Source organism: Aulonocara sp. 'chitande type north' Nkhata Bay, linkage group LG4, assembly GCF_057382095.1.
Source record: "Aulonocara sp. 'chitande type north' Nkhata Bay isolate Kocher_YH1m ecotype deep benthic linkage group LG4, A_spYH_male_GT1.1, whole genome shotgun sequence".
In the NCBI taxonomy this organism is placed as follows: Eukaryota; Metazoa; Chordata; class Actinopteri; order Cichliformes; family Cichlidae; genus Aulonocara; species Aulonocara sp. 'chitande type north' Nkhata Bay.
This window is the reverse complement of record NC_141347.1, coordinates 17,990,797-18,015,541: the sequence shown is the minus strand read 5'-3', so window position 1 is coordinate 18,015,541 and position 24,745 is coordinate 17,990,797. Positions and strand designations below refer to the sequence as shown.

General features: G+C 42.3%; 1 protein-coding gene across 2 annotated transcripts; it reads right to left on the bottom strand.

Annotated features, from left to right (window-relative positions):
- Positions 1–41: 41 nt before the first annotated feature.
- On the bottom strand, positions 42–23,858 carry xylt2 (xylosyltransferase II). 2 transcript variants are annotated; one of them, XM_086288801.1, is made up of 11 exons: positions 23,717–23,858; positions 18,980–19,475; positions 18,064–18,239; positions 16,444–16,646; positions 7,717–7,797; positions 7,155–7,371; positions 6,594–6,770; positions 5,906–6,162; positions 5,612–5,807; positions 3,781–4,114; positions 42–2,405 (listed from the first exon to the last, which is right to left on the bottom strand). In XM_086288801.1, exons 1-11 carry the CDS (start codon positions 23,846–23,848, stop codon positions 2,086–2,088), a joined length of 2,589 nt encoding a protein of 862 aa, XP_086144927.1. In that variant the 5' UTR covers positions 23,849–23,858; the 3' UTR covers positions 42–2,085. The 2 variants fall into 2 exon arrangements, with proteins under 2 accessions (XP_086144927.1, XP_086144926.1); XM_086288800.1 differs by having other exon boundaries at positions 43–2,408.
- Between the last annotated feature and the right edge of the window lie 887 nt (positions 23,859–24,745).

The following is a 24,745-nucleotide window of genomic DNA, read 5'->3' as shown; positions in this document are numbered from 1 at the left end:
CCACCTGATTCAAAGGCATGTTAAGAATGAAAATAAGGAAACATCTTAATTTTTTTTTTTTTTCGTTTTATTGAGTCAGTCAGATCTGTCCTATGAGCTTTTTCCAGATAAGAGCTCTGGATGACTCACCAGCCGGGCTGCTGCATATCACAGCGGCACGGAGGGAGACCTCAACTTCCCACCCACCAAAAACAATAAAGGTCTGTATCAAATGACGCTGAACAGCTGGACAAATGTAACACGATTGGAGAGCAGCTCTAATAGTTTAGAGTGCTGAGAGATAAACAGACAACAAACATAATTCCTCCCAAACAGGATAGAAAAATAACATCTGTCACACCCATTCATCTGCTCCCTTATCCCAATAAAACTGGGGCTTCACTGAAGCAACTGTACTGATCGAGGTAAACAAGGTCACTTAAAACTCACACGGTGGCCAACTGTTACTTAACAAACACGTAACGTTGGAGTAAAAAAGAAATCAAACAAACCAAATCACAGACATGGGTTTCACTATCATCTGAAAAGGCATTGATTGCACATCTGTGGAAGCTTTCATCCCGTAGTAAACAATTCAGCTTTGTGACATAAAGGCATCTTAGAGTCTCGATCACACTGAAACAAATGGACGATACACTCGTGACCACTCTGGGTCGGTGGACTCAAAAAGAAAAACAAAACAAACAAAGAAAACATACAAAATTCAAAAAGTTGAAATTAAATTCACCGTAACAAATTAAATGTGAACGTGTTGACACATGACACGGAGTAGCCAGGGTACAGACACGAGGGCCTTACAGGTCCCGACAGGTAAAACAGAATGAATTCTCTTCCACTGACATTGTTGTTTAAAAAACAAACAAAAACAAACAAACAGCTGTGTTTCAGACGTAGAGTGTCTTGGCTTTTGCCCGCTTCTTCCTATTTCCAGCCTACATGCTGAGCTAACATATAAACAGAGTGGTTTCAATTCTCCCAGTGGGCCGAGAGTAATCTGAATAAACGTTATTTTTACCCACATTTCCTTCAGCTCAGTAGAGTCGCTTTAGCAGAGTGGATAAGAAACAGGTCAAACAGCGGAAGTAAAAGTCCTGACTTAAGGTCCACAGTCTGTTGTTCTGGAGCTTTCATGCACACTGCACATCCTTCCTTTTCAGTTAAAGACGTATTACAAAGATGATCTCAGGGAAACTGTGAATGCATCCTTGCTATCTGCACCAGCAGTCCAGGCACTTCCTTAGACCAGACGTTTAGCTCAGAGCCTTTTTTTGCAACAACAGAAAATTTAACTCAATTTAGCAGCTAGTTCTGCGAATTAACAAACAAAATGTGAAAAAATGACACAAATAATATATTAAAAAGAAAAAGCACAAGACTCCTAAGGATACACAAGAACCCCACTCTCTTTACTACTCTTCCTTCTCTGTGTTACAGTCCAAAAATTTTATGCGTCTGTGCAACAGGGAGTGGCAGTTTGTTCCTATTGTAAAAAAGAAAGAAAGAAATGACCTTAACCGTTACCTTCTAATCTTCACATTGTAACCTAGTGACCTCTGTGTAAAACCAAAGTCTTACAGTAAAGTGCACTTCATCTATCTGTTCCTTAATGCTTACATAATAATGCTTCAAAATAAGCACAATAACATGATTCACAGGTTTGATTCTCCCTCGAAAAGAAGACGGAGCACGGCACTGAGCCTGTTGATTCTACCGAAGTGCAGGAAAACTGTGCACCTGAACACTTCTTAAAGAAACTCCGGCACAGACGGATCATGACCGCAAACCTGTGCGACAGCTTAAATAACACGTTACACCCGGCATCCGTGTACCCATTCAGTAAGCGGTGCTACAAGACTAGGCGCTTGCAGTTTCCTATGTGCAAATTTCCAGCAGTCATGCTCTTGTCTTTCAAGCCTGTATTACTGTGGCGCTGAGAAAGACGCGGCTCCTCGGTGGAGGAAGATTCCTTATCGTTGCTTATGTGCCCTTGAGCTCTTAGCCGACCTCGGAGACGTCCTGGTTCACACAGGTCTCCTAGCAGTCTCCGGTTTTCTCCGCACGTCTGCAGTCTCTCTTCTCTGAGGGCTACCTGATCCGCCCATCGCTTTTCACTGGGCCCATATCAGATTTAGGGTCTGGGGACAATGGGCTCCAGGCAGTCTTGGAACAAGACCCCAAAGCTGGGCATGAGGAAGTCTGTGTTGCACACAAGTCGCCGATAACCCAGAAGGACTCAACAGAAGTGTCCACCCATGCATCAAGGGCCTGGCCCACCAACTGGGCATTACGCTGGGCCACCTGCATGGCAGGTTCTTGGGGAGGCAGTTTAAGCACTGAGCTCAGCTGCTGGAAGCTCTGCTCCAGGTACAAGTTCCCTGGAGGTCCTGCATGAAGCCAGCTGTCCTCTTCTAGAACAGAAGGAGAGAAAAAAATCAGAAGAAGATGACATGAGTGTCTGAAAAATCCACCAAAGTTTTCAGATTTGAATGATCAAGCACTAATGTACGCCCGGGGACATTCTGCATGTTTTTATTCCCAATAAATCCAAAGCAAAGATTAAGACTAACAATGAACACCATCAACTGTGCAGTCTGACATAGCCGATGCCATGTTTGCCCAGGTAGGCATGGTCATTGATTACAGAACACACCAGCATTGTAGTTTATTTACTGTAGCTGATGAAGCTTGTAGGCAACACCAAACTTCTGTGTGTGTGCGTGTGAGAGAGAGAGAGAGTAGTTTTGGGCACTTTAAGGGGTGCGTCTACTTCTTAAAACCTTTATATTGCCATTTGTTTTCCAAATAAAGCATGCTGGAAACAGAAATCAAAGGTGAAAATCATATTTTTTAAGTTGATGTAATAATATTGGTTTAAAATAGTGGAAAGTAGAGAATTTAATAGCCAACATTAGTTTCTTGCCGATATATCAGCATGGACTGGTATGATAAATGAGTTTTAAAAAATAAATTAAATAAATAAAGGGGCAGGAAAACACCCAATAAATAGCGTTATGAGTGCTGACATCGTTTACCTAAAAACACATATTTGAATATTAGGAAATTGGTTTTAATAATGTGAAAACAAAACAAAAATATAATGTCCTGAAAAATACTTTCAGCACAGCATGCTTTTTTGGTGACTGGCTTTATTCACCAATAGCAATCAGTATTAGAAAAGCTTCTGTCATTAAACCTGCATGCTCTCTTTTCCATAGAGTACTGATTGGGACAGCTATTTAAAAGTGGTACTGTAAAACTAGCAAGGCCTCCTTCTTCTCTACCATCTTCAGCTGCATCGTCTTCCAATTGGGCCTCAGGGATTCTTAAGATGTTTGCGGACATAAACAAAAACTTGCTGTTACTGTTAACCATTTGCATTCACAAAAATTGACCTGAAAGGGTCAGACAAACTATAAAGAAGCAAAAATAAATGCATTCACCTGATACCCATCCACTTACATTTACCAATTACAGCAGACTGAACAATAGTATGGCTTTAACTTCTGTGTGAACCAAATGTGTGAAAGCCTGAAATGGTGTGTCACAAAATGTTGGAATGACATGACTGAAAACATTTGAAGTTCAAGACTTTTAAAGGGCACAGAGACGCCCTGTGATCGCGACAGACAGGACTGAACAAGTATTTAGGGAAAATGTAGTGCTTGACTGATTTGGTGTTTCATCATGTGATTCTGTCACAGAAAGTGAAATAAAGAAAAACATCAGCCTTATCTTTTCAAATTAAAAATGAAAATAAAGAGCTATAAATACATGTCTCACCTTTGCGTAGCGGCTCCTTGTTATTAAAAGTTAACGGCATGACAAGAAAGTGAACTTCTGCCACACGCTCCCATTGTTTTAACACCCGTACCGTCCAGGTGCCCGGCCGCAGGGGGTGCTGCAGTGGCGGTTTGTAGTGTGTGTACTCTGCATCCAAATCCACTGTAATGTCATAAGATGCCGCCACCACCAAAGCCGGGTCGACCCACACAATAGTGGCGGTGAGATTCGGACCACGTGCCCACTTCTGGACTGCCAGAGGTTCATCCAAAGGGCCGATCACCCCACCGAAGTTACGGAAGATCCTCTCTTTGGGATCCCACTCTGTGCCGATCTTAGGATAACAAAAAAAGTCATTTTTAAAAATTTATGTGACATATGTTACGTCCCTCTGCAGCCCCTAATCATCTCAATGGTGCTAATTGGCCACACCTAGTCAGGTGTGGATAAAAGCATACCTTAGGCAAGCTTCCTGGGGGAGCTCACTTGCCTTTGCGGCACTAGCCATTTTAGCCAACCTGCTGTGCATTTTAGGATTTAAAACCTCTTCTCACTAACACTCTGGTATTCATCTCCTTTTTTATGTTGCGGCTTTGAGCCAGGTTGTAACATAAGTGGGGGCTCATCCGGGATCTTCGGACATTTTTGTGGAGACTGAATATCAGTTTTTTGTATTGCTTTTAAGTGGGTGAGTGAAGGTGTTCACTGTGATTGAGCTACGTCCCTTTAGTAAGTGTGTTTCAGCTGGGTGGCTGTGCTGCCCTTCCATCGAAGCACTTGTTTGTTGTTTTAGTTTATTGTGTTTGGTGGTTATCCTGGGTGGGGGTACAGAGTTTGGTAGGAGACTATATCTCTGGTCTGCTGCCTGCTCTCGAGTTGGCGTTTAAAGTTGCCTCGAGTCCGGTACACCACTGAAGACTAGACAGGTAAACTTTTATTGTTTTTAGCATCTTAGGTTGGGAGTTGTGCATAGTAAATCAGTGGCAGCAAACTTGGCAGGAGGTTTGAGACCATTCAATAATTATGGTCTTGTGCCTGAGGCAGGTAGGCCGTTTTTAAGTTGGCATAATGTATACTGTGTGTGCATATGTCAGTGTTGATGGATGCTAATGAGATCCTTGTGAGGTGAGTGCTTTGTGCTGTGACCTTTAGTGTTGTGGTAAATATGGCTACTTTTGTTGGATCACTTGTGAGTGTTGTTGGCCAGGTGATGGCAATAACACTGAGGGGTGCTGAGCAACCCTTGATGTGATCGTTGTGTGGCCATAGCTCTCCGTTTTGTGGGTGGTCACTAGTATGCTTGCTTTACTGAACCTTGTGGATTAAAGCCTTATGTTACGACCCGGCTCAAAGCCGCAACATAAAAAAGGAGATGAATACCAGAGTGTTAGTGAGAAGAGGTTTTAAATCCTAAAATGCACAGCAGGTTGGCTAAAACAGCTGGTGCCACCAAGGCAAAGGCAAGTGAGCTCCCCCAGGAAGCTTGCCTAAGGTATGCTTTTATCCACACCTGACTAGGTGTGGCCAATTAGCACCAGCTGAAAACATTGAGATGATTAGGGGCTGCAGAGGGATGTAACACATAATACAACAACACTGACAACACTACAAAAGAGACCCACTCCTTTCTGTCTGAAGAAGGTGAGTGAATATTCATTTCTTCCAGTATTAACATACTTTTTGTTAAACTAATTAAACTTCAGTTTAGCTTTTGTCAGATCACGCCTGATACAGCCACCCTAATTTTTAGATATCAGCTAGAAAATCTTCCTCATGTTGCAGTTGTCTTGATCTTGAAAGTTTGTACAAAAAAACCCTAAAGAGTGCTTACTTCCAGATTCTTGAGCCTTTCAAATTCTTTAAGGTTCTTCTCAAGGACGAGTGTAGCCTGAGGCACTGCCCACATCTCCAAAGTCTCCCTGGCCTTTGACTCCACTGCCTGGACTTCTTGGCGAACCAGGTACCCTTGGAAACGGTCATCATAAAAGTATACATGCACAGATAGAGGGACGCCTACTGGTTCAAACCTGGGAGAAAAAAAATAGATAAATTAAACATGACAAAGAAAATAGCTTATGTGCTGTGTTAGTGACAATAACAAAGCAAAGCAGAACAGACTCTCCACCTGCAGGCCTTCACGTTGCTCTGAGCAGTCACCAAACTCTTCAGGCCCAGGCGAAAGAATGACAAGTACGCCGTGAGAGCCACGTCACTGAGAGAGCCCACGCCATCCAGCTGCTCAAACAGGCTCTCCCAATATGCCTTGATAGCAACAGTTCCTGGAGCATACTGGCCATACAGGTGAGTGTCCAGGATGTCTATGGCCTCCTGGTTCACCGAGGACTCAAACTTGCGGGCAAAGAATGTTGGACGGGTCAGTTGCTGTGGATGAGGAAGAGAAAATAGCAAAAACATATTTGACAAAGAATTAGAATTTAGTTAAAGTCAGTTTGATTTAGCATTAAATAAAACCCTTCTTCTGGAAAGTATCTGCAGTTCTGCCCTTGTGCTTATTCAAAACCACCGGACTCTGTTGACAAAAACAGTGATTTCCCATCTTATAGAAACAGGGCTCATTAGTCTACTTTGTGTGCCTTTCCTTGCTTGCAGTCAGAACTAACCCCAAAGAACTCCAGGAGCCAGATAATAATACAAACTAATTGATTGAGGAAAGAAATATTTAAAATGTTTTTAAATATAACCTAGTGCTAGCAAAGTGTACCTAACAAAGTGGCCACTGAGTGTATATGGCTTCTGTCTATATCACCCAGCCCTGTTTTTTGTTTTAAAGTGGCATCCTCTGTTGAACTCACCTGGATTCGAACGAGGTCTTGTGGTTTAAAATCATTGGGAGAGCAGCCACACCAGTCAACAATGTGCTTGTACTGACATTTACAGCCCAGCTTACGGTTCCAGTTGGTGACGCGCAGGTTATTGTCCACCAGGGTGTCACACATGAGACTGTTCCCGAGCACTGTGTGGAAGAAAGACTGGGAAGAAAGGGTAGGAGTAGGTACGTTATTTCTTCACTGTGTGAGAAAACAGTGTGGCCAAGTGTTGTGTCCAAATTAAGCTTGTGTAAACCATCAAATATACCTATGAACTGTTTCTAACCACACTCTAAATTACAAAAAGGTCACAGCTCTATAGCGGTGAACAGACAACTCTTCTGAGACCAAACTACACAGATAAAATATAGCGAAGCCTCCTCATCTTGCACTTCTGCTGCACGCTGTGCCAGAAAGCTTAAAGTATTACATTATCTCTGCTGCTAGGCTCTTCTGACTTGGCAGGGGACAATGAGCCTGAGACAGGCTTCTATATGAAACTGTCTCAACAACGGGAGATAAACAGACTGCCTACAGCTCGCTTACCTCAGCAGGAAGCAGAGCGTAGGAATAGAACTGCTTCAGCCCCGACACAAGCTCGTCCTGGGAGTTGATGACGTACTCCACAAAACGGCGGGTGAGTGCAAACCAATCGGAGCCGCCTGAGACCTCCAGGCCTTCGGGGATGTTGCGCTCGCCTAGACGCCACATGTGGTTGTCACACTCGTGGAAGAGACGGTCAAGGCCCTGCTTCTTAATAAACCTGGAACACAGGACACAGCTGAAAATGATGGGTGGAAGAGACACGGGTGAAGGTATTTGCACCATTCATCGCAGTAAATGATAAAGAACTGTAACACTGCATTAAATAATGGATCTGACAGAGCTCTCTGCTCCCCAGCTCATCTGTATCTGCAGCAATATTTAAATACACTTCTATTTGCTGAGAATTTATAGAGCAACTTTTTGTGATTTCATTCATTAACATTGTTCAGTTACAGTTTTTCTGTAGTATTAAAAGGTGTGTCAAATGTAATTTATTATAAGTCAAAATGCCATCCCGATGTCAGTATTTGCAGACTGTGCTGCCTTTATGTAGCAAACTCACCGGGCATTCTCTCTCCCATGGGACTTGAGAAAGTTCTTATCTCTGTGCAGCGACAGGAAAGCCACCAGTTCATCATTGGTCCTGCAGGAGGGCATTATGGTGAGAATTGAAAGGTGTTACAGGAAAAATGATTGTTTCTTTACCTTCTTTTAAATGTGCAAGCATGCCCTTTTGTCTATGGTTAGATTAGTTTAGAATTATCTTTTTAGACTTTCTCAGCAAAGACATACTGTTTTGGGACATATTGTTTTAGATTGTTTTATCTCTCACAGCTTTCTCCCAGCTCTCTGCTGACGAGACTAGCGCCACATATGGAGTTGTTTATTTTATCTGTTTTGTATTTTCTTATCCTGTTCTCACTGTCTTTCCTATAAAAAGTGCCCAGCCTCTGTACACGTTGTGAGTTGTTCTGAACAGCTTACCCGTGTGCACGTTAAAGCATAAAAAGTGATCTTGTCTCATTGTGTCTTTATTTCTCCTGGGTCTTTTACAGAGTTTTCCCCCAACATTTCTTGGTCCTTCGACAGCCGGAGCGCCTCCATCGTGTCCCATCTCCGTGACCAGTCCACGTTGTTCGTCTGTCGACAGCTCACACACCAGGTGTGTGATAAAAGTCCAGGAGCGTTTAAATTCGGGTCTTGGCCAACGTCTTAGAAAGTGACCCACGGTGGTGGGACCCGATCGAGGTGGACCAGACCCGGCGACACTGACCAGGTAGATACAGACACACTGACACAATCTTGCGTAAAAGCGCATTTTGAATTCAGGGAATTTAAAATAGCGGAAGTAGCTCGTCGACTGGGAGCTCGTCGACTGGTAGCGTAGCTCGTCGACTGGTAGCTTTGGAGCTCTGGGTAGCTCCCCCAGCTGGGTCTAGACTGGGTCTAGGGAGTAAGTAGCTCTGGGAGCTCCCCTTATCATAAGGGTTCTGGTCGCGCGCGCGTCGAAGCTGTGAATGTGAATGTGTGTGTGTATTGTTTTAATTAATGGAGCAAGCTGAATTTTCACGGTCCAATAAGAGACTGAGCTGCTCCTACTGTGTTTTTCTTTTACTGCTATTCACTGACGTGCTGGTGAGTTGAGAGAACGGTCGAGTTCCGTCTCGTAAAGTTCACACCGCTTTTGGAAATAGTCCGAAAGTAGAAGGGCGTGTGAGCAACCACTCTCGTCTCTAATACCAGCGAAGGTGATAGCAGCTGTATTGTGTATATATTACTTAAACAAAAATAAGTAAATACATAAATAAGATGGGTAATCAAGCAAGTGAAATTAAAACTCACTCCTGCTGACGAGCAGTGGTGAGAAAAGAAAAGTCCAGACGCCGGACAAAAACAGTGTCTGTAAACTGAGAGATTTAAGAAAACAAAATATAAACAGTCAGAAGAACAGAACTCAACTGCCAGTTTAGTAAAACCAGAAGACGAGACACTGTGCAGTTCCCACAATCCTTTTAGTAAACCATCACTCACTCCTGCAGCCGCATCTGCAGCAACACCCATATCGGGAAGAACTTAATAATCCCTTATTAAGTGAAAACTAGAGATCACAGTAGTTTTGTAGTAGTTTAAAAGGGTTGAAAACAGACCCCACTGAGTAGATATAAATATAAAAAGTACGAAATAAAGATGAACAAAGGGAAAGTTACAGTAGAAATTATCTTTAGAGTATTTGAAATTAATAATAGCAAGGATAACAACCTGTAAAGTGATATTAACAATGAAACACAGTTGGCATGATGACCATGCCCAGCATGTCTAAAATGAATATAAAGCAAATAATTCACACGAAAATATTTTAATAACATAAATAAGGTATATTAAGGCTGTGTCATTGTTCAGCCAAGGACAGTGTGTGAAAAGGTAACTGTCTCCACCCTGGGAAAAGGATGATTCTGCAGGTCATCTGAAGCCCTTGATGGATACAAAATAAAATATAAATAATATATTATAATAGAACTGCCTGGTCCGCCATGCAACAGAGAGAACAAATGTGACCGCAGATTGGATGAATTCAAAATTATCTGTTTGCTGAATAAGATGATCCTAACTATCAAATTGGCTCAGTAGTAGTATAGTGGTACACACTGATAAAATATTATAATATGCTATTGCTGTTATATAAGACAAAGAGGATAATATTAACAATGACATAATATTAATATGAAGAGGCACCTTAATCGGTTATGATGTGAGGTGGATAATTGTTAAGCAGTAGTCTGCATCAAGCTTAAGGTTTGCTGAAACTCAGTGTAATGACATGTGAGATGAAGACAATACAGAGAATAACTAAACTAATGAAGTGCATAGAGGCACTTGACCAGCTTGAAACCTATCATCCTAGAATGACACATTGCTGAGATATAGAGCACACCTATAATAACAACCAATAAGCAAAACCCTGTAGACAACAGCTACAACTACAGGATTGAGAAGCTGAATTAAATATGTAGACACTGCTAAGCTGATGAGCATGTTACACATTTTCTTTTCTTTTTATTTCTTTTAGAGCAGAAGCTGCTGTAACACACCCAAAGAAAGACTCTAGGTCTGACCAACCGTTTCAGTCATGGGCAAAAAGATGTCAGTCAATAAAATTCTAAAAGATAATTTATTGACAAAAAATATATCAAGAGATAAAAGATAAAACAGTCCAGTGTCCCACTTAAGAATTGTATAAAAACACACAGTCCCAAGGCCAGAGCCAGCTATGCCACACAGCCAAGTTGCACTCCACATGTTGCCTTTAACAGGGTTAGAAGTTGTCCTTGGAGACCCACCACCCTGCAAGCATATAGTCAGTGGTCACTCAAGCCTCTGCAACTCTGCTGCCTTTAGGCTGTGGCATATAATAGGCCCTGGCCTGCACAGAGAGACAAAACGACACACTTAATATAAAATTCATAGGGCAAAACCCATCCATCCCAAACATATCTGATTTCATCACATTACATACCTGCACAGAGAGACAAAACAACACAGCAGTGTTTGTAGTGTGGGCTATAAGAAGACCAGTGTATCAGTGCAATCAAGTACACCTGCCTCTAATTAGTCCAACCCCATTCCAGCCATTGGCTCACCAAAAATGTGACACACACAAAACCACTCCCAACCCAGTGCAACTTCACACAATAATATGGAGCTGAATTAACACAGGCACATTAGTCTACCATGTTACAAGCTGCATGCTATTACAAGCCAACATATGCAGACTTCTGCCTTGTTCGGGTGGCAGCATTTTTCTTTTTTCTTTTGTGTCCTGACACGTTTGTTTTTTGTTTTCGTTTGATTATTTTGTTGGTTTTGGAAACGAATTTAAACGAACTTGTGACAATACTTGAGAATCACAGTGACACATAGTGATTAGGCATATGATTGAAAAATGCCTAGGTTTAGAGCTGTGAGCTGTGAGCAATGCAAAGTTAAATATATATATTTGTATAAATGGGAAACAACCCTAACTTGAAAGTTTGAAATGTGTGAGATCCATGAATTGTTTGAAGAACTAGAAATTATCTAAAAATGCCTTAAGTGAAAATGTAGAGTTGCATCTATTCTCCCAAACCAAAAAAAAAAAAAAAAGGAGAAGAAGCATTCTGTAACTTAGAAATAAGGCTGACGTGTTGACAACAGACTAAAACACTAATCCGCAGGTGGCTATCAGGAACAGAGAGGCGAGCAAAGTCACAAACACCAAGGCTGCAGACAGCCACGCAGAAACAGCAGATAACATAGAGACAACGCCTGCTAGAACCGTGGAGAGGAAGGTCACTTCACACGAGATTGTAGGAGTAGGCCACAGAGAAATAATGCAAAACAGTTTTGAGGCAGCCACTTAAACTTACAGTTTTCAAAGGACAAATTAGTTGTAAAGTCAGCTTCAGGCCACACAACTGTACAACAATTAACTGCCCCTTTAGAACTAGTACATACAGCAAGTGGCCGCAGGTGCTTTATTAAATGCATATATGACCCGTCGTGTCTAGTAAATTTGCTAGGTAGAGACGCTCTGACAAAACTTAAGATAGCAGTCATGCCATTCTTTTCTGGTATTACACCTGAGTGCATGCTAAATGACACCCGCCACATCCACTTTCCAGAAACCGACCGAGTATCACAACATTCTGAGATTTAAACAAACTCCAGGCCCAGATCCACCTTATGATCAGCAAGTGTGGAAGCTAGGAGAACAGCACTTGACCTTACAGCACAGGCCGAAATTGTGTAGGTTACGCAGTAACCACAGATAGTAAAATAATAGAAGCAAAACCACTTTCTTCTTCATATTCTGCACAGAGCGCTGAGCTGTCAGCTGTGATTTGCGCATGTGAAATACACAAAGATAAACAAATAACCATTTATATAGACAGCCAGTATGTTTTCTCTGCTGTGCATCATTTTGCAAAAAATCTGGAAAACCAGAGGAATGATTACACCAACCGGAAAACCAGTTCAGCATGCCAACCTCTTACAACGCCTCTTTCATTGCTACAGGCAATAATTTTGCTGACAGAGCAGCAAAACAGGCGGCACAAAAGACAAACATCACATTGATGGCAGTAAACACACATCAGATTCCACTGGATGTGTTGAAAAATGAACAAAAAGCAGCAAGCACAGCAGAGCAGGCAAAATGGCTAAAACACGGTGCAGTTCTGACAAACGACTTAATGATGTGTTATGGCAAGCCAGTGCTGCCAAAATCGCTCCACAAGATGGCGGCATTAGTGACTCATGGCTATACGCATTTGTCATCGGGGGGAATGACCTGTATTGTCAACTCTCATTTCTACACTGTAAATTTTGAAACTTCAGCAAAACAATTTGTCAGAACGTGCATGACGTGTCAAAAATATAATGCTCAGGGAAATCTGCGACCAAAAAGAGGCCGTTTTCCCACTCCACCTTATCCTTTTCACACAATTCATATGGATTTTATTGAACTAAGCGAATGTCAAGGGTCAAAATACACCCTAGTGGTTATAGACGTGTTCTCAAAATGGCCGGAAATCTATCCAGTGAAAAAGGCAGATGCAATTTCAGTAGCAAAGTGCCTGTGCAATCACTTCATACCCACATATGGCATCCCAGCTTTGATACGATCAGACAACGGCACTCATTTTGTAAATGATGTCATCACTAAGGTCTCTGAAGCACTCGGTTTCAGCATAAAACACCACTGTGCTTATCACCCTCAGAGCGCAGGCCTTGTAGAGAGAACTAACGGCACTATAAAACAAAGGCTCAGGAAATGCATGGCAGAAACAGGAAGGCCGTGGCCTGAATGTTTGGGTTTAGTGAAAATGTGGATGCGCTTAACGCAAGGCTCCCATAAACTAACTCCATTTGAAATCATTCATGGCAGGCCGTTCCCACTGCCGATCACCAGTCAACCAATAGACAAAGCAATCAGAGAAAACACATTAGCAGAATGGATGTCTAAGCTATTGGAAAACAAAGAGATCATTGTACATAATCAACAACCTGATGATGTTTCTCCAGTGTCTTGCAGACTAAAGCCCGGTGACTGGGTTCTGATCAAGGTGCTCCAAAGGAAAAACTGGAGCACACCCAGGTGGGAGGGGCCATACCAAGTCCTCCTCACTACACCGACCGCTTGCAAAATTGCGGAACGACCATCCTGGATCCATCAGAGTCACTGCAGGCGAGTCAGTGAAGCCATCTAAACACAGCTGACAGCAGGCTTGCCCACTTGTTGTGATCTCGCCCGGTGGAGGGGTCAGCTTTCCTGGCCGGGGGGTCTACTCGCGACAGGAGGGTGTGTCCCGTCGTCATGAGGTGGTGGCTCTTAATAACTGCAGTGGCCCTGACCATGGCCGGGCTCCTCATCTTTGCTTCCGTGAGGGACAACAAGTCACGCAATATGAAGAAAAGGCAGGCACTGTATGACAAAGGAAAGTACACCAAGTTTCCCCATGGCTACGCCACTAACTTTTGGTGGCAGTTTATGAACACTACAGCTCACTGGAATAATAAAACTGACTGCTATGCATGTACCCATATGCCCCTATCCTCACAGACGTCTGGCCTGTGGCCGTACAGCATACCTGAAGATCGCAGTTGGTGTCTGTTGGGCCTGGCAACACATCCAGGCTACGGTACTCTTTGGTCCAAGGCCAACTACAGCATCCCAGCAAAAGCAACCTGGAGGTCATCATCACCCACAAATGTGAACTGTTCCGGACAGACCTACCTACTGACCTGGCCCCAAGTCTCAGACCCACTGCCTGATGTAATTCTACTAAACAAACTGAACGCAGCGCAACTGCCAGTATGTGTGATGAACAATGGATCACGGGCAGTGGGGGAGCTGCCTACTCACCTATCTACCGGATGCCACTACAAACAAAGACTCAGTACCAGACAGGATGTGCACGAACGGCACCAAGCAGTAAAGGAACCAGAGTTTCGCATCTGAGGAGGAGTGAAATTCTTACAGAGCTTGATCCCCGGCATTGGAGCTGCCGAGGTGCGGGATCATGTGGAGATCAACCGATATGCTCTGCTACGACGCATCAACTTTGACAAAGACCCTGGGACCGGCTTTAGCAGGAGAACAGAAGGCCATCAGAACGATGGTGCTGCAGAACAGACTGACTCTAGACCTGCTAACAGCATCACAAGGAGGAGTTTGTAAGCGGAGACATTTATGAAGCTTTGCAGAATTTGACCATTCTGCAGAAATATGTCACTGACCACACATCTGGAGCAGCTACACCGCCATGTCTAAGAGTAATGATTTCAAAGATGATAACAACTACAATGACTGCTTATGTTGCCGTGCCTCAAGAAGAACAGCATCCCGTTGCAATTCTGTTAGAGGAGAACTTGTAATAACTGCTAATGAATGACGTGGTGATTAAAAATGACTTGTCAAGTGATCATGCACTGATTAACACATTAGTAGTTTATGCAGGTACAATATAAGGTTTTCATCCTTTTATTTTTTGAAGTTTTCATTTTAAATATAAGGTTTTCATCCTTTTAAACATAAGGTTTTTATCCTTTATTTTTTGTAGTTTAGTTTTATTATTTTTTCTTGTTTATTCCACTTGTTATTTCATTTACTATGATTTTCATTTACTATGATTTTCTTTGTTCTTTTTATTATTTTATTTTGTTTTATTCTTTAGACCAAATGATTTCCATTTCTGCTATGCTGACATTTTGAAAATTAAAAAATTGCTTAAGATACTTAATAAATAACCTTCACAGACAATTGTTGTATACATTTAAAATAAGTTAAAACAGGAGGGAATGTTACAGGAAAAATGATTCTATGTTTCTTTACCTTCTTTTAAATGTGCAAGCATGCCCTTTTGTCTATGGTTAGATTAGTTTAGAATTATCTTTTTAGACTTTCTCAGCAAAGACATACTGTTTTGGGACATATTGTTTTAGATTGTTTTATCTCTCACAGCTTTCTCCCAGCTCTCTGCTGACGAGACTAGCGCCACATATGGAGTTGTTTATTTTATCTGTTTTGTATTTTCTTATCCTGTTCTCACTGTCTTTCCTATAAAAAGTGCCCAGCCTCTGTACACGTTGTGAGTTGTTCTGAACAGCTTACCCGTGTGCACGTTAAAGCATAAAAAGTGATCTTGTCTCATTGTGTCTTTATTTCTCCTGGGTCTTTTACAGAGTTTTCCCCCAACAGGAGGAAAGGTTATGTTGAAGCAGGAGACCAAAAAAAGGGCCATCTACAGGGTTCTTTGGACTGTGTTATGAGTATTGTGCTAGCTGAAATAAACTACTCTGGACACAGCACAGAAAACATTGTCTTTCTGTGCTGTGTCCAAGCAAGCCTTTTCCCCTTGAGATGGTTCAGGTGGACTAACAGCTGCTTTGTTAGGGGTTCAAAGCTGCCCCAGAAACAAGCCAGCCAAAACTGATTCATGCCCAAAATAATTCATTTGAAGCTGCCACTAGATTCTCTTATCTGCCAACTGTTAAGTTTCTTTGTAATGTTGCTGTAAAAAGCGCCGTAATTGTAGGTGCAGTTTTGCAAAAGGGAAAGAGGCATTCAAAAATAATGAAAAATGGCTCAAGATACAAACTTTGAGGGAATACAACAAACACAAAGTAGGTTAAAGAGGTAGTGCACACTAAAATGCTTTTTTTTTATTTTTAGCTCTAAAATAAACTTCACTGTGACAGAGTGAAAATGGCTCAAGACACCCTTTTCTGTTTGGGATTATGAAAGATAAGTGGTGTAACCAGCTGTTAAGTTTCTTTTGTTTTAACATGGCGGTTCAATGATTTTGACAGGAGCAGAAGCAACACCATGCTGCAATGTTTCACTACACACCCACACGTCTCAGCACTGCTTTTGATGGCAGGACACTGAACTGATAGCAAGAGGGCGAGAGAGAGTCAAAGACAGCTTTGGGCATTACTAGGGCTTCAGGTAAAAGCTTGAATTTATACAGTTTATGACCATCCTGATCTCCCATGACCCTCTGTGGCAGACGTTCATTGACAATCTGTCTAATCCTCTTTTTTTCACTTGGCCTGAGATTCACTGAGCAACTCCTGCCTCACATATCTATGTCCCCTCTTCAGTAACCCATCTAAACTCAAAGCATCTTTTTTTAATCTTGCACTGCATGGATTTAGGCTCAAATGTGGGAGTGAATGTACACCTTAGGTAAAGTGCAACAAAGATTAGCTGTTGAGTTTATTTCTATGTATATATGTGTGTGTGACCAACCTAGTTGGAAAGTCTGTGGCACTAAGATTGATGAAAAAATCCCACTTCCAGTCCAGCATGGAGAGCAGATCCTGCATGCTGCGTAGGTAGGCTTTGAGAAGGCTGGCTCCTCCCCAGATGGTGACCATGCGCCATGGCGTGGCTCTCACATTTGGGTACTGCTGGGCTATCTGCAGGACCTCCCGATGCATGTAGCCAGACCGCTGTCAGAGTTTTAAAACCAAAAGTCAGTTAAAGAGTTAAATGAGGAGAGGCTGCTTCTGAAACAAAAGCATAATCTACTTTTAGCTTTGTTCTCACAGAGCTGCAGCTGCCACTGTGCCAAGACCATCACACAAAACTGGCTCCTGTTGAAAGAGAATTTGATCTGAGAAGAACAACAGCCACATGGTGCTCTGTGCTGTGGGTCATAATGACGATAGAGGAAGAATCAAAATTAGTTTCTGTTGCTGGCTGTTCCTCCTTTAGGTGACTGCAGGTGAGACAAAAATAAATGAACTGAGCTTAAAAGATAATCTGGAACAAACCACAGTGCGGGGATTAAAGGAAGAAATAGAGGCTGCTGAGCTGCCAAGCTTTATGCAGCGGTATTAAAAATTGAGTGAGTGAACATGTAACCACTGCAAGTGTCTAAAATATGCAAGAAACCAACAACTGAAGGTTCAACAATTCTTTTTATTATTTCTACTTGGAACTTAAACTGATTAATTATAACCTAATTAACAAGGGGCCTGTTCACAAATAAGGAGAGCTAATAAACGTTGTGAAGCAATAAATGGGCAGTTTAGGGAGACACAGACACTTCGAAAGTGACTGTTTGGGGACACAAAGTCCAATTGTGTTTAGCAAAGCATGAACAAAGGGTATCGATTCTGTCTTGTATATTTAAAAGAGGACATAAAGATTGTATGAAAAGGGTATACAGTTTTTTTGCAGAAATTAGAAAATAGGAGAACGAATGGTCAAAGAGTAGTCTGAACTCAGTACTCGCCTTTAAACAGGAGAAGAAGAGGACAGGATAAGAGAGAGCAGAGCAGTTGGCAGACATTTTCTAGGACAAACCTGACCTGTTTTACAGCCTCATCTCTCAAACAGGCTTTTGCCTCTGAGATGGATGAGGTTAGGCAAGCAAAGTATCTAAGACTGTCTGTGGTGTGATTGTCCTACTGACGTCTTATCCATCATTGCCTCCGGTGAGCTGCTCTGCCGTCCCTTGGCAGCAGAACAGAGCAACTCCCTACGTCTCCACAACCTTTCCGGCAACACAGGTGCACTGAGAACAGGCACCTGTTTCTCTGCTGTCTCTGCTGAACGCACCTGAGGTCCCTGCCTCAGTACCAGCCGTGCATTTGTCTTTTGCCTTCCGGCTGCACATGACAGCAGACCTTTCCTCCACTAAATCCAGCCCCTAAGAATAACCACACTTTGCTCTATCCAGGCTAATCCCCTTTACTACACTGTGAGACCCGTGGGATAAATTTAACCTTCATAATGCAAATAAGATCTAACTGGGAAAAGCATCTGTGAGTGCACCAAACACATACTGTTTAATATAATATTTAAGCACCAAAAATAATACTGTCTAAAGAGACTGCATGGCAGTTGAAGCTCTGTAATTACCTTATCCACATGGATGTAGTAATAGTGGTCACGGTGATAAATGGCTTTGATGAGACGTTTGAGCTGCCGTACAGCACGGCCGTGGACCATCAGAACGAAAGCCACTCTGACGGGGTTCTCCACTTCGGACAGGCTGTCTTCCAGCTCACCAACAGCCTGAACTGGGTGTGACACACCTGTCCCAATAGGACAGACAAATATGACTCAGTAGGCTTGGGGGCACCTCTAAGCTAGCTGTTTAACAGGCACTATTAATGGATTGAAAGAGATTTAATTTTACCATGTTACATATCTGAAGTATTCAAAATCTAAAAGGGTTTTCTATTACTTTCCTTTTTGACAAAGCGTCCAACTCAGCAACACTGCAAGCTGCATTTACAGTAATGGCACAACTGAGCCAGAGGCGTGGGTTGAGTCTTTTGGCCCTGTGCAACCCCTGCATTATACTGCAGTTGCAAACAAGTTCCCTAAATGTGGCTATACAATCAGAGACATTTGACGATCTATAATGTATAACCCTAAAACTAAGCATAGCAATGGGCAAAAGATGGAAAGATTCTTCTGAGTTAAGGACATGAAACAGCTATTTGTTGCTGTTTATCATAGTGGGTCAAATCTTTTTGTTTTTAGTATTTGAATTTAGTACATTTTTAATTATGTACCAAAGAAAACTGTAACAGCTACAACATTGTTAGACTGAAAAATAACAAAATCTATAAAACAAAATTATCCTATAACTGTCAAGGAAATTTGGCAACAAAGAATGTCTAGACTGAAAATGCACTGGTGAGTAAAAATTACAGTAAATGTCAAAAAGTGTCATTTTGTTCATTTTTTACATTCATCTCCTTTCACGTTGAAGTTTGTAGACTACACGTGATTATAAATACTCATGCAAACTTTAGCGGGTTCTCACCAAGCTGAGGGCAGAACTGAGGGAGTGACTCTGGCATGAGCTGCCCGGCCTGATGCTGGCACACGATGTTGGCGATCTCCTGTCTGCACTGCTGTGACGCGGCGCGGTGCAGAGCAGACAGCGCATCCTTTCCTATGATATCACATTTAGGCACAAAGTCACTGTTGGGGGCTTGGTGCGCCCCGTCCACGCTGCCTGGCTCTCCTGGTATGGCAGCAGCAGGTAACTTGCCTGCCCCGTCTGGGCGGATCTCGCTAAGGTTACGGCTGCTGGAGAGATCGTGGGGGACTACACCATCTACTCCAACCCCTGTCATTCCCCGTTCCTGGGGGGTCTTCAGCCTGATGTTGGGCTTCCCTCCACGGCGGCTGCTCCCTCTCCTCAGTGCACTGGCACCATTGCTTCCCTTGTTTCTCCCCGACAATGAATTCTGTGCGTTGTCTTTCTTGGGGTCCTGGTTGTCGTGGTCAGGCAGCTTAGACTGTCTTAGTTTTCTCTGAGGAAAGAGAGAGAGCAGAGACATATTTTAAATCCTGCTCTGTTGCCAGTCATTCCATAAGGTTATCTTGGACAACCACTACTGAGAGGAGGCGTTATTTCTTTGGAGTCATAATGAATCATAATGAATCCACAGAAATGACACATAAGGTAAACAAAGACCTCGACTAGGGCAGCAGTAGACAGATCCCCAGAGGGAAGGATGTGTTTACTTGCTTTTGTTTTTTTCATTCTGCCGATCTGGGTTATTTTTAGCTGAGCCTCTGCCTTTTTATGGAGCTAATCTGCAAAAAGTGGACAGTCACACATGATTCCAGTGATTCACTGTACCGACCTGAGTTTCCTCCCTCTGGCCGAAATCACAGGCAGGAAAAATGCACACACATGCAAGTAGGTCACATGTTTACAGCCTCTTCATACACACATTAAGAAGTGACAATGTGGCAAATTTACTTGCACTTTAGTGCTAAAATTATCTCAAAGAGCTCAGGGGGATTTTGTGACAAATTAACAACAATATTCTATCATTTTAGTTTATTATAATAAAAAAAAAATCAGTAAAGCACTAACTTTGATAGTGTTTGACTGTAACCTCTTAAAAATCAAACCAGGGCTTGAGAGCTTCCTTAAAATCTCAAGATAAGACCTTCTTATAAATGCTTTGACATAATAAAATCAGTGAAGTGTCCCACTGCTGCAGTCTCTGGCCGTAAAATCTCTAAATGTTAAGTCCACCCAGTGTTTGTCATATAGTTATACTTTTGTGAAAATGTCAACATAAAAGGGAAAGATCAGCTTTGGGGCAGGTGCAGAGCTGCCCGTTTTCCCCAGCAGGAAAATTATGTAAACACTAATGAAAGCTAGAAAGGTCTCTTTCCTCAAGTGCAAAAAACAAAACAAAAGAATGCATCATAGAGAATAGTGTGTTATCATCTAAACTGATGTTGTATCAAAATGAAAGAGGACCCAGTTTAAGTTTTACATCTAAGGCTCGGTTTCAAAGCAAAAGCTTTGAGTGAATCAGTCTCACTAGAGTAGAAATCACACCTCAAAAAATAAAGGCAGAGGACTTTTTTGGAGGGAAAGACACTCACACGCACACAGTTTAAGCCATTTTAAATCTTCTAGCCAAATAACATCATAGTTTTGGCACACTAAATTACTGGTTCATATAAAAAGTCCCTTCAAAATATTCATTTGGAGAAGAGAAAGAAGAGCGAGTGGGTGAGAGTGTTCTGCCTCTGTCAGAAGTTATGGTAAAACGTGGGCCCGCTCATTCGCCTCACACCGCTGGCACCCCGACAGCCCAGAGATTGTGGGAACAGAAGATGGACCGGGCCTGTGCGGTGGGACGAGGAGCCAGATAATACATGGCCAACACACCAGCTGCCAACCAATAAAGCAAAGTCAGCTACTGGCTGCCAACTGCAGTCTCAAATCCAATACAGTAAGAGGGATTGTGAAGTAAACTTACACAGCAGTCAGTGCAGTGCAAACCTACTGGAAGATGCTTATATACATTTAAGGAACCTTGCCATCTTTCTGAGAAATTATGACACCATACATGTCAACTCATCAAGAAAGCTTTGCTTCCTTTAATCGGTGTAAGAGCGGGTGCTTTAGTTACATCTTTATGTCAATTTCACAACACTCAAAGGCCAAACTAAACACAACCTCAGCTTCTGTGGAAGTGCTGGGAGGAAATCTGTGGTCTGACCAGCTGCACGACACTAACTCAGAATAGGCCTTAGAGAGTGACTACCCATGTTGCCTTACTTAACAAAGATTTATCCTTTTTTGTTGCCATTTCTGACCTTTTCATAAACCAAATTGTATTTGATGCAAAACGCCACAGCTGCAAAATGTGGCATTAATACGGCATAAATATGTAAAAATGCCAACAAAAACTTTTTGTTCTGAAAATCAAATTCCTGTAAAATTCAATTAAATAAAAAAAGAATAATAATAAAAACATTAATGGCATGATAACAACAAGCATGATTGCCAGCAAACATTCATAAGAAAGCTTAGTTTTCAGCTGCCAGCTGACATGTTTTTTGTGCAGAAAGCCAAGCACGCAGCACGGGCTAACATTTCAATTTTCCTTATCACTTGTGTTCACAGCTTTTAATTAACACCATCATGTAAAAAAAAATGTATTGATTCAAAGGCAAGCCAGTCAGCCTCTTCACTTTCCAATTAAAGTCGAGTGAAACCATATCAGCGTTGCCATCTGCTGAAGCGTGAAGCTGCAGCAGCAGCGAGCACTCAGCTCTGCAGGAGAACCCGGGCGTGCAGAGGGTGATACGAGGATGACAAGCGTCATGTCTTCTTCTGTCCTCGCAATCCTTTCGCTCTTCTGCCCAAGGGATTTAATATAACGCATGTGACCGTGTTCACACATGCACTGCCAGACGCTGATTAGAGCAGATGCAAGATAAGGCAGAGATCGCTGAGCACGGGGAGACCGTTCAGAGGTGAAGTGATGATTAATGTGCACGCTCAAGTCAGAAATTTGATTCTGCATCTGCGAGAGTGCAAACATGCAGAGACCAAATGCTGACATTTGCATAGATGTCTGCCAACATAGCTGCATATAGAGCTGACATTTTTGCTGAGTGGTAGTGCCACAACTTCAGGGCCCAAAGATTAAAAACAGTCAATAAATAAATCTGATTAACAGTGAAGCAAACAACCAGTGCAGCTCTTTTCCCATCCACCTGCACACCTTTTAACTTTAAGACCATTATGCTTTCACCTGAGACACTCAACAGCAACACCCGAGGTGCAGTTGAGCTTCTATAAAGCAGTGTGCACTTCTGCTCATTTAGAAACACAGAAGAGCTGCATTTAAACACAGAAACCACAGCCCTGCACACATTTCTCTTATCTTTGCTGAGGCATGTTTAAGCATGAATACAACTGGTGAAACAGCAAACAGAAACAGGTGATGAAAGCCGGAGCCTCTCTCAAAATCACTTCAGCAAGAAAAGTTGACTCACTTGCTGCATTTAAAGGAAATGATTTATTTATTTAGTCTAACATCACCATCTGACCGATTAGCTCATGGTTTAAACTGAAGTGGTCAGCAGCAAATCATTTCCTTGGCAAACAGAGGCTACTGTCCGCAGAGTAATGACCCATCTTTTTCCCTTTCTCTGAAGGAACAGCCAAACATCTTTCCCTCCCCTCCCACTCGGCCACTGTTACATCTGTTGCCTGCCTTAAACCTTGCCAGGCACAGAACTTCAATCTATCCACATTGGAAAAAATTACACCACCACATTGCTTGATACATCACAATAGTGAGCTGGCAGGGCTCCCACCTCAGTTTTCAGTGTGCATTCCTGTGGCTCCATCATCACTGGTGTGTCTCAAAAAATGAGTCCTGTACACGCATGGTTCACCTATCTATGTTAACAGCTCAGGTTACCTGACTTAGAGGGAGAACTGGAACAGAAACTGCCTCAAGGTAGCGCACTCCAGGTGTGCCAGGGAGACCCAGGGAAAAAAATTCCCACACAAGACTTGGCTACTGTCGAAGAAACGGTTTCAGTGGTATGTAGGAGAGGCAGCTCTCTGCTGAACTTTTTGGTATGACTCAAAGCTAATTGAAAGTCACAGAACAGCCACAAGCACATCACAATCCACAGGTTGATATAAATAAGTAGGAAACATAAAACAAAAGAGATCCAAGTCATCCTGGAACTACTACATGAAGGCGGTCCTGCTCACACTGATGAAGTGTTTGGGATCAATGAATCACCAGTCTGTTCTCATGCTCCCTCAAACTTACATTACTTCATAGCATACTATTCGTCTTAGATATTCCCCTCAGTCTGTTTTTCATCACATTTTAACAACGCCATGGTTTCCAAAAGAAATAAACATGAGCGGTGGTACCCAAGCTCACCGCTGTTCCTTAAACAAGTTAACTACCACTTAACTACTCCTCTGGTTTCATGGCTGTGACAGTCTAGTAACGAATACTTTCTCACCAGGTAGTGTGGTCAATGAGAGACTGAGGAACAGACAGACACGCAGGCAAGTAGGTAGGTAGGAGGGCTGGACAGGGATGGTCCGTTGTGCTGAAATGTTTGGGAGCAGCGCTCTTCCCCAACTGCTAACAGCTAACATCAGCTATAACTCACAGGGGGCTAAGTGCTAACGGCTAGCTCTACAATTAAACCAAAGCGAATAGCTGTCACGCCAAATACACCCGGAGGATCGGTTCCTCACCTCTGCCTCGCCTTCTTCCAGACTTCTCAGACTCCATACCACAAGCCCTTGAATCAGGAGGATAGTTAATGCGGCGGCAATCGCTAGTTTATATCGTCGGAGCAGCTTCTGCACTCGAACGCTGGCCACCATTTTTCCGACTCCGGTTGACTGGGAGCGCGTGCAGGGCTCATTCTGAGCGGCGCGCCCACGCGGGGTCGCTCAACATCCCGGTTTGCTGGAAAAAGTTATAAAGACGATTAGAACTGCTTATAATAATAATTAGTATTTATTTATTTGACTGTATTTTATAGCGTTCACTCACATTAGTTTTTTATATTTCCAATGACCTGAAATAAAAATAAATAAGTAAACGTTCTTTTTTAATTCATTTTCTATTTTCTTATTTCTTCAACATCAGTGTAATGGTATCAGAAACAAAATAAAAGAATAAATAAAAATATGCATTATATTTTCCTTCAACTTCCAGGTACAGACATAACATGACACTGACAGGTGACATATTAAAGGAAAATCTAACATACACTACACTTCATAGCATCTTCAGTTAGCATTGAGATTCAAGTTTCAGGAGGTCAGCCTTTACATTGGAGCTCAGTTTCCCCCCAAAACATGGTCCCTCATTTGGTGCTTTGATTCAGAACTGAATCCACCGTAGGTGTTCATTTGGGTTGAGTTACTGCAAAACCATAAGTCAGACATTTACATCCCCAACAGGTCCCAGAGCTCATATGACCCCCCCCCCCCCTTTTTTAAAAAACTTTGTTACATAAGTGCGTTGTAAAAATGTTATATTTAATGAAATCTGCACAGCAAAATCTCCAGTGTTAAATTAACACTAGAGAGTGTCTATATGGGTCCACACCTCTGAGTGTTAAATACAACACTGTTGAGTGTTAAATTAACACTTTTGACAGTGTTATATGTTTAAAAGTAACCTAGTCAGTTTTGAAGATTAACAATGGCTAACACTGAGCAGTGCTGATTTTCTAACACTGGAAAATAACTCAAAATGTTAGAAATATTCCA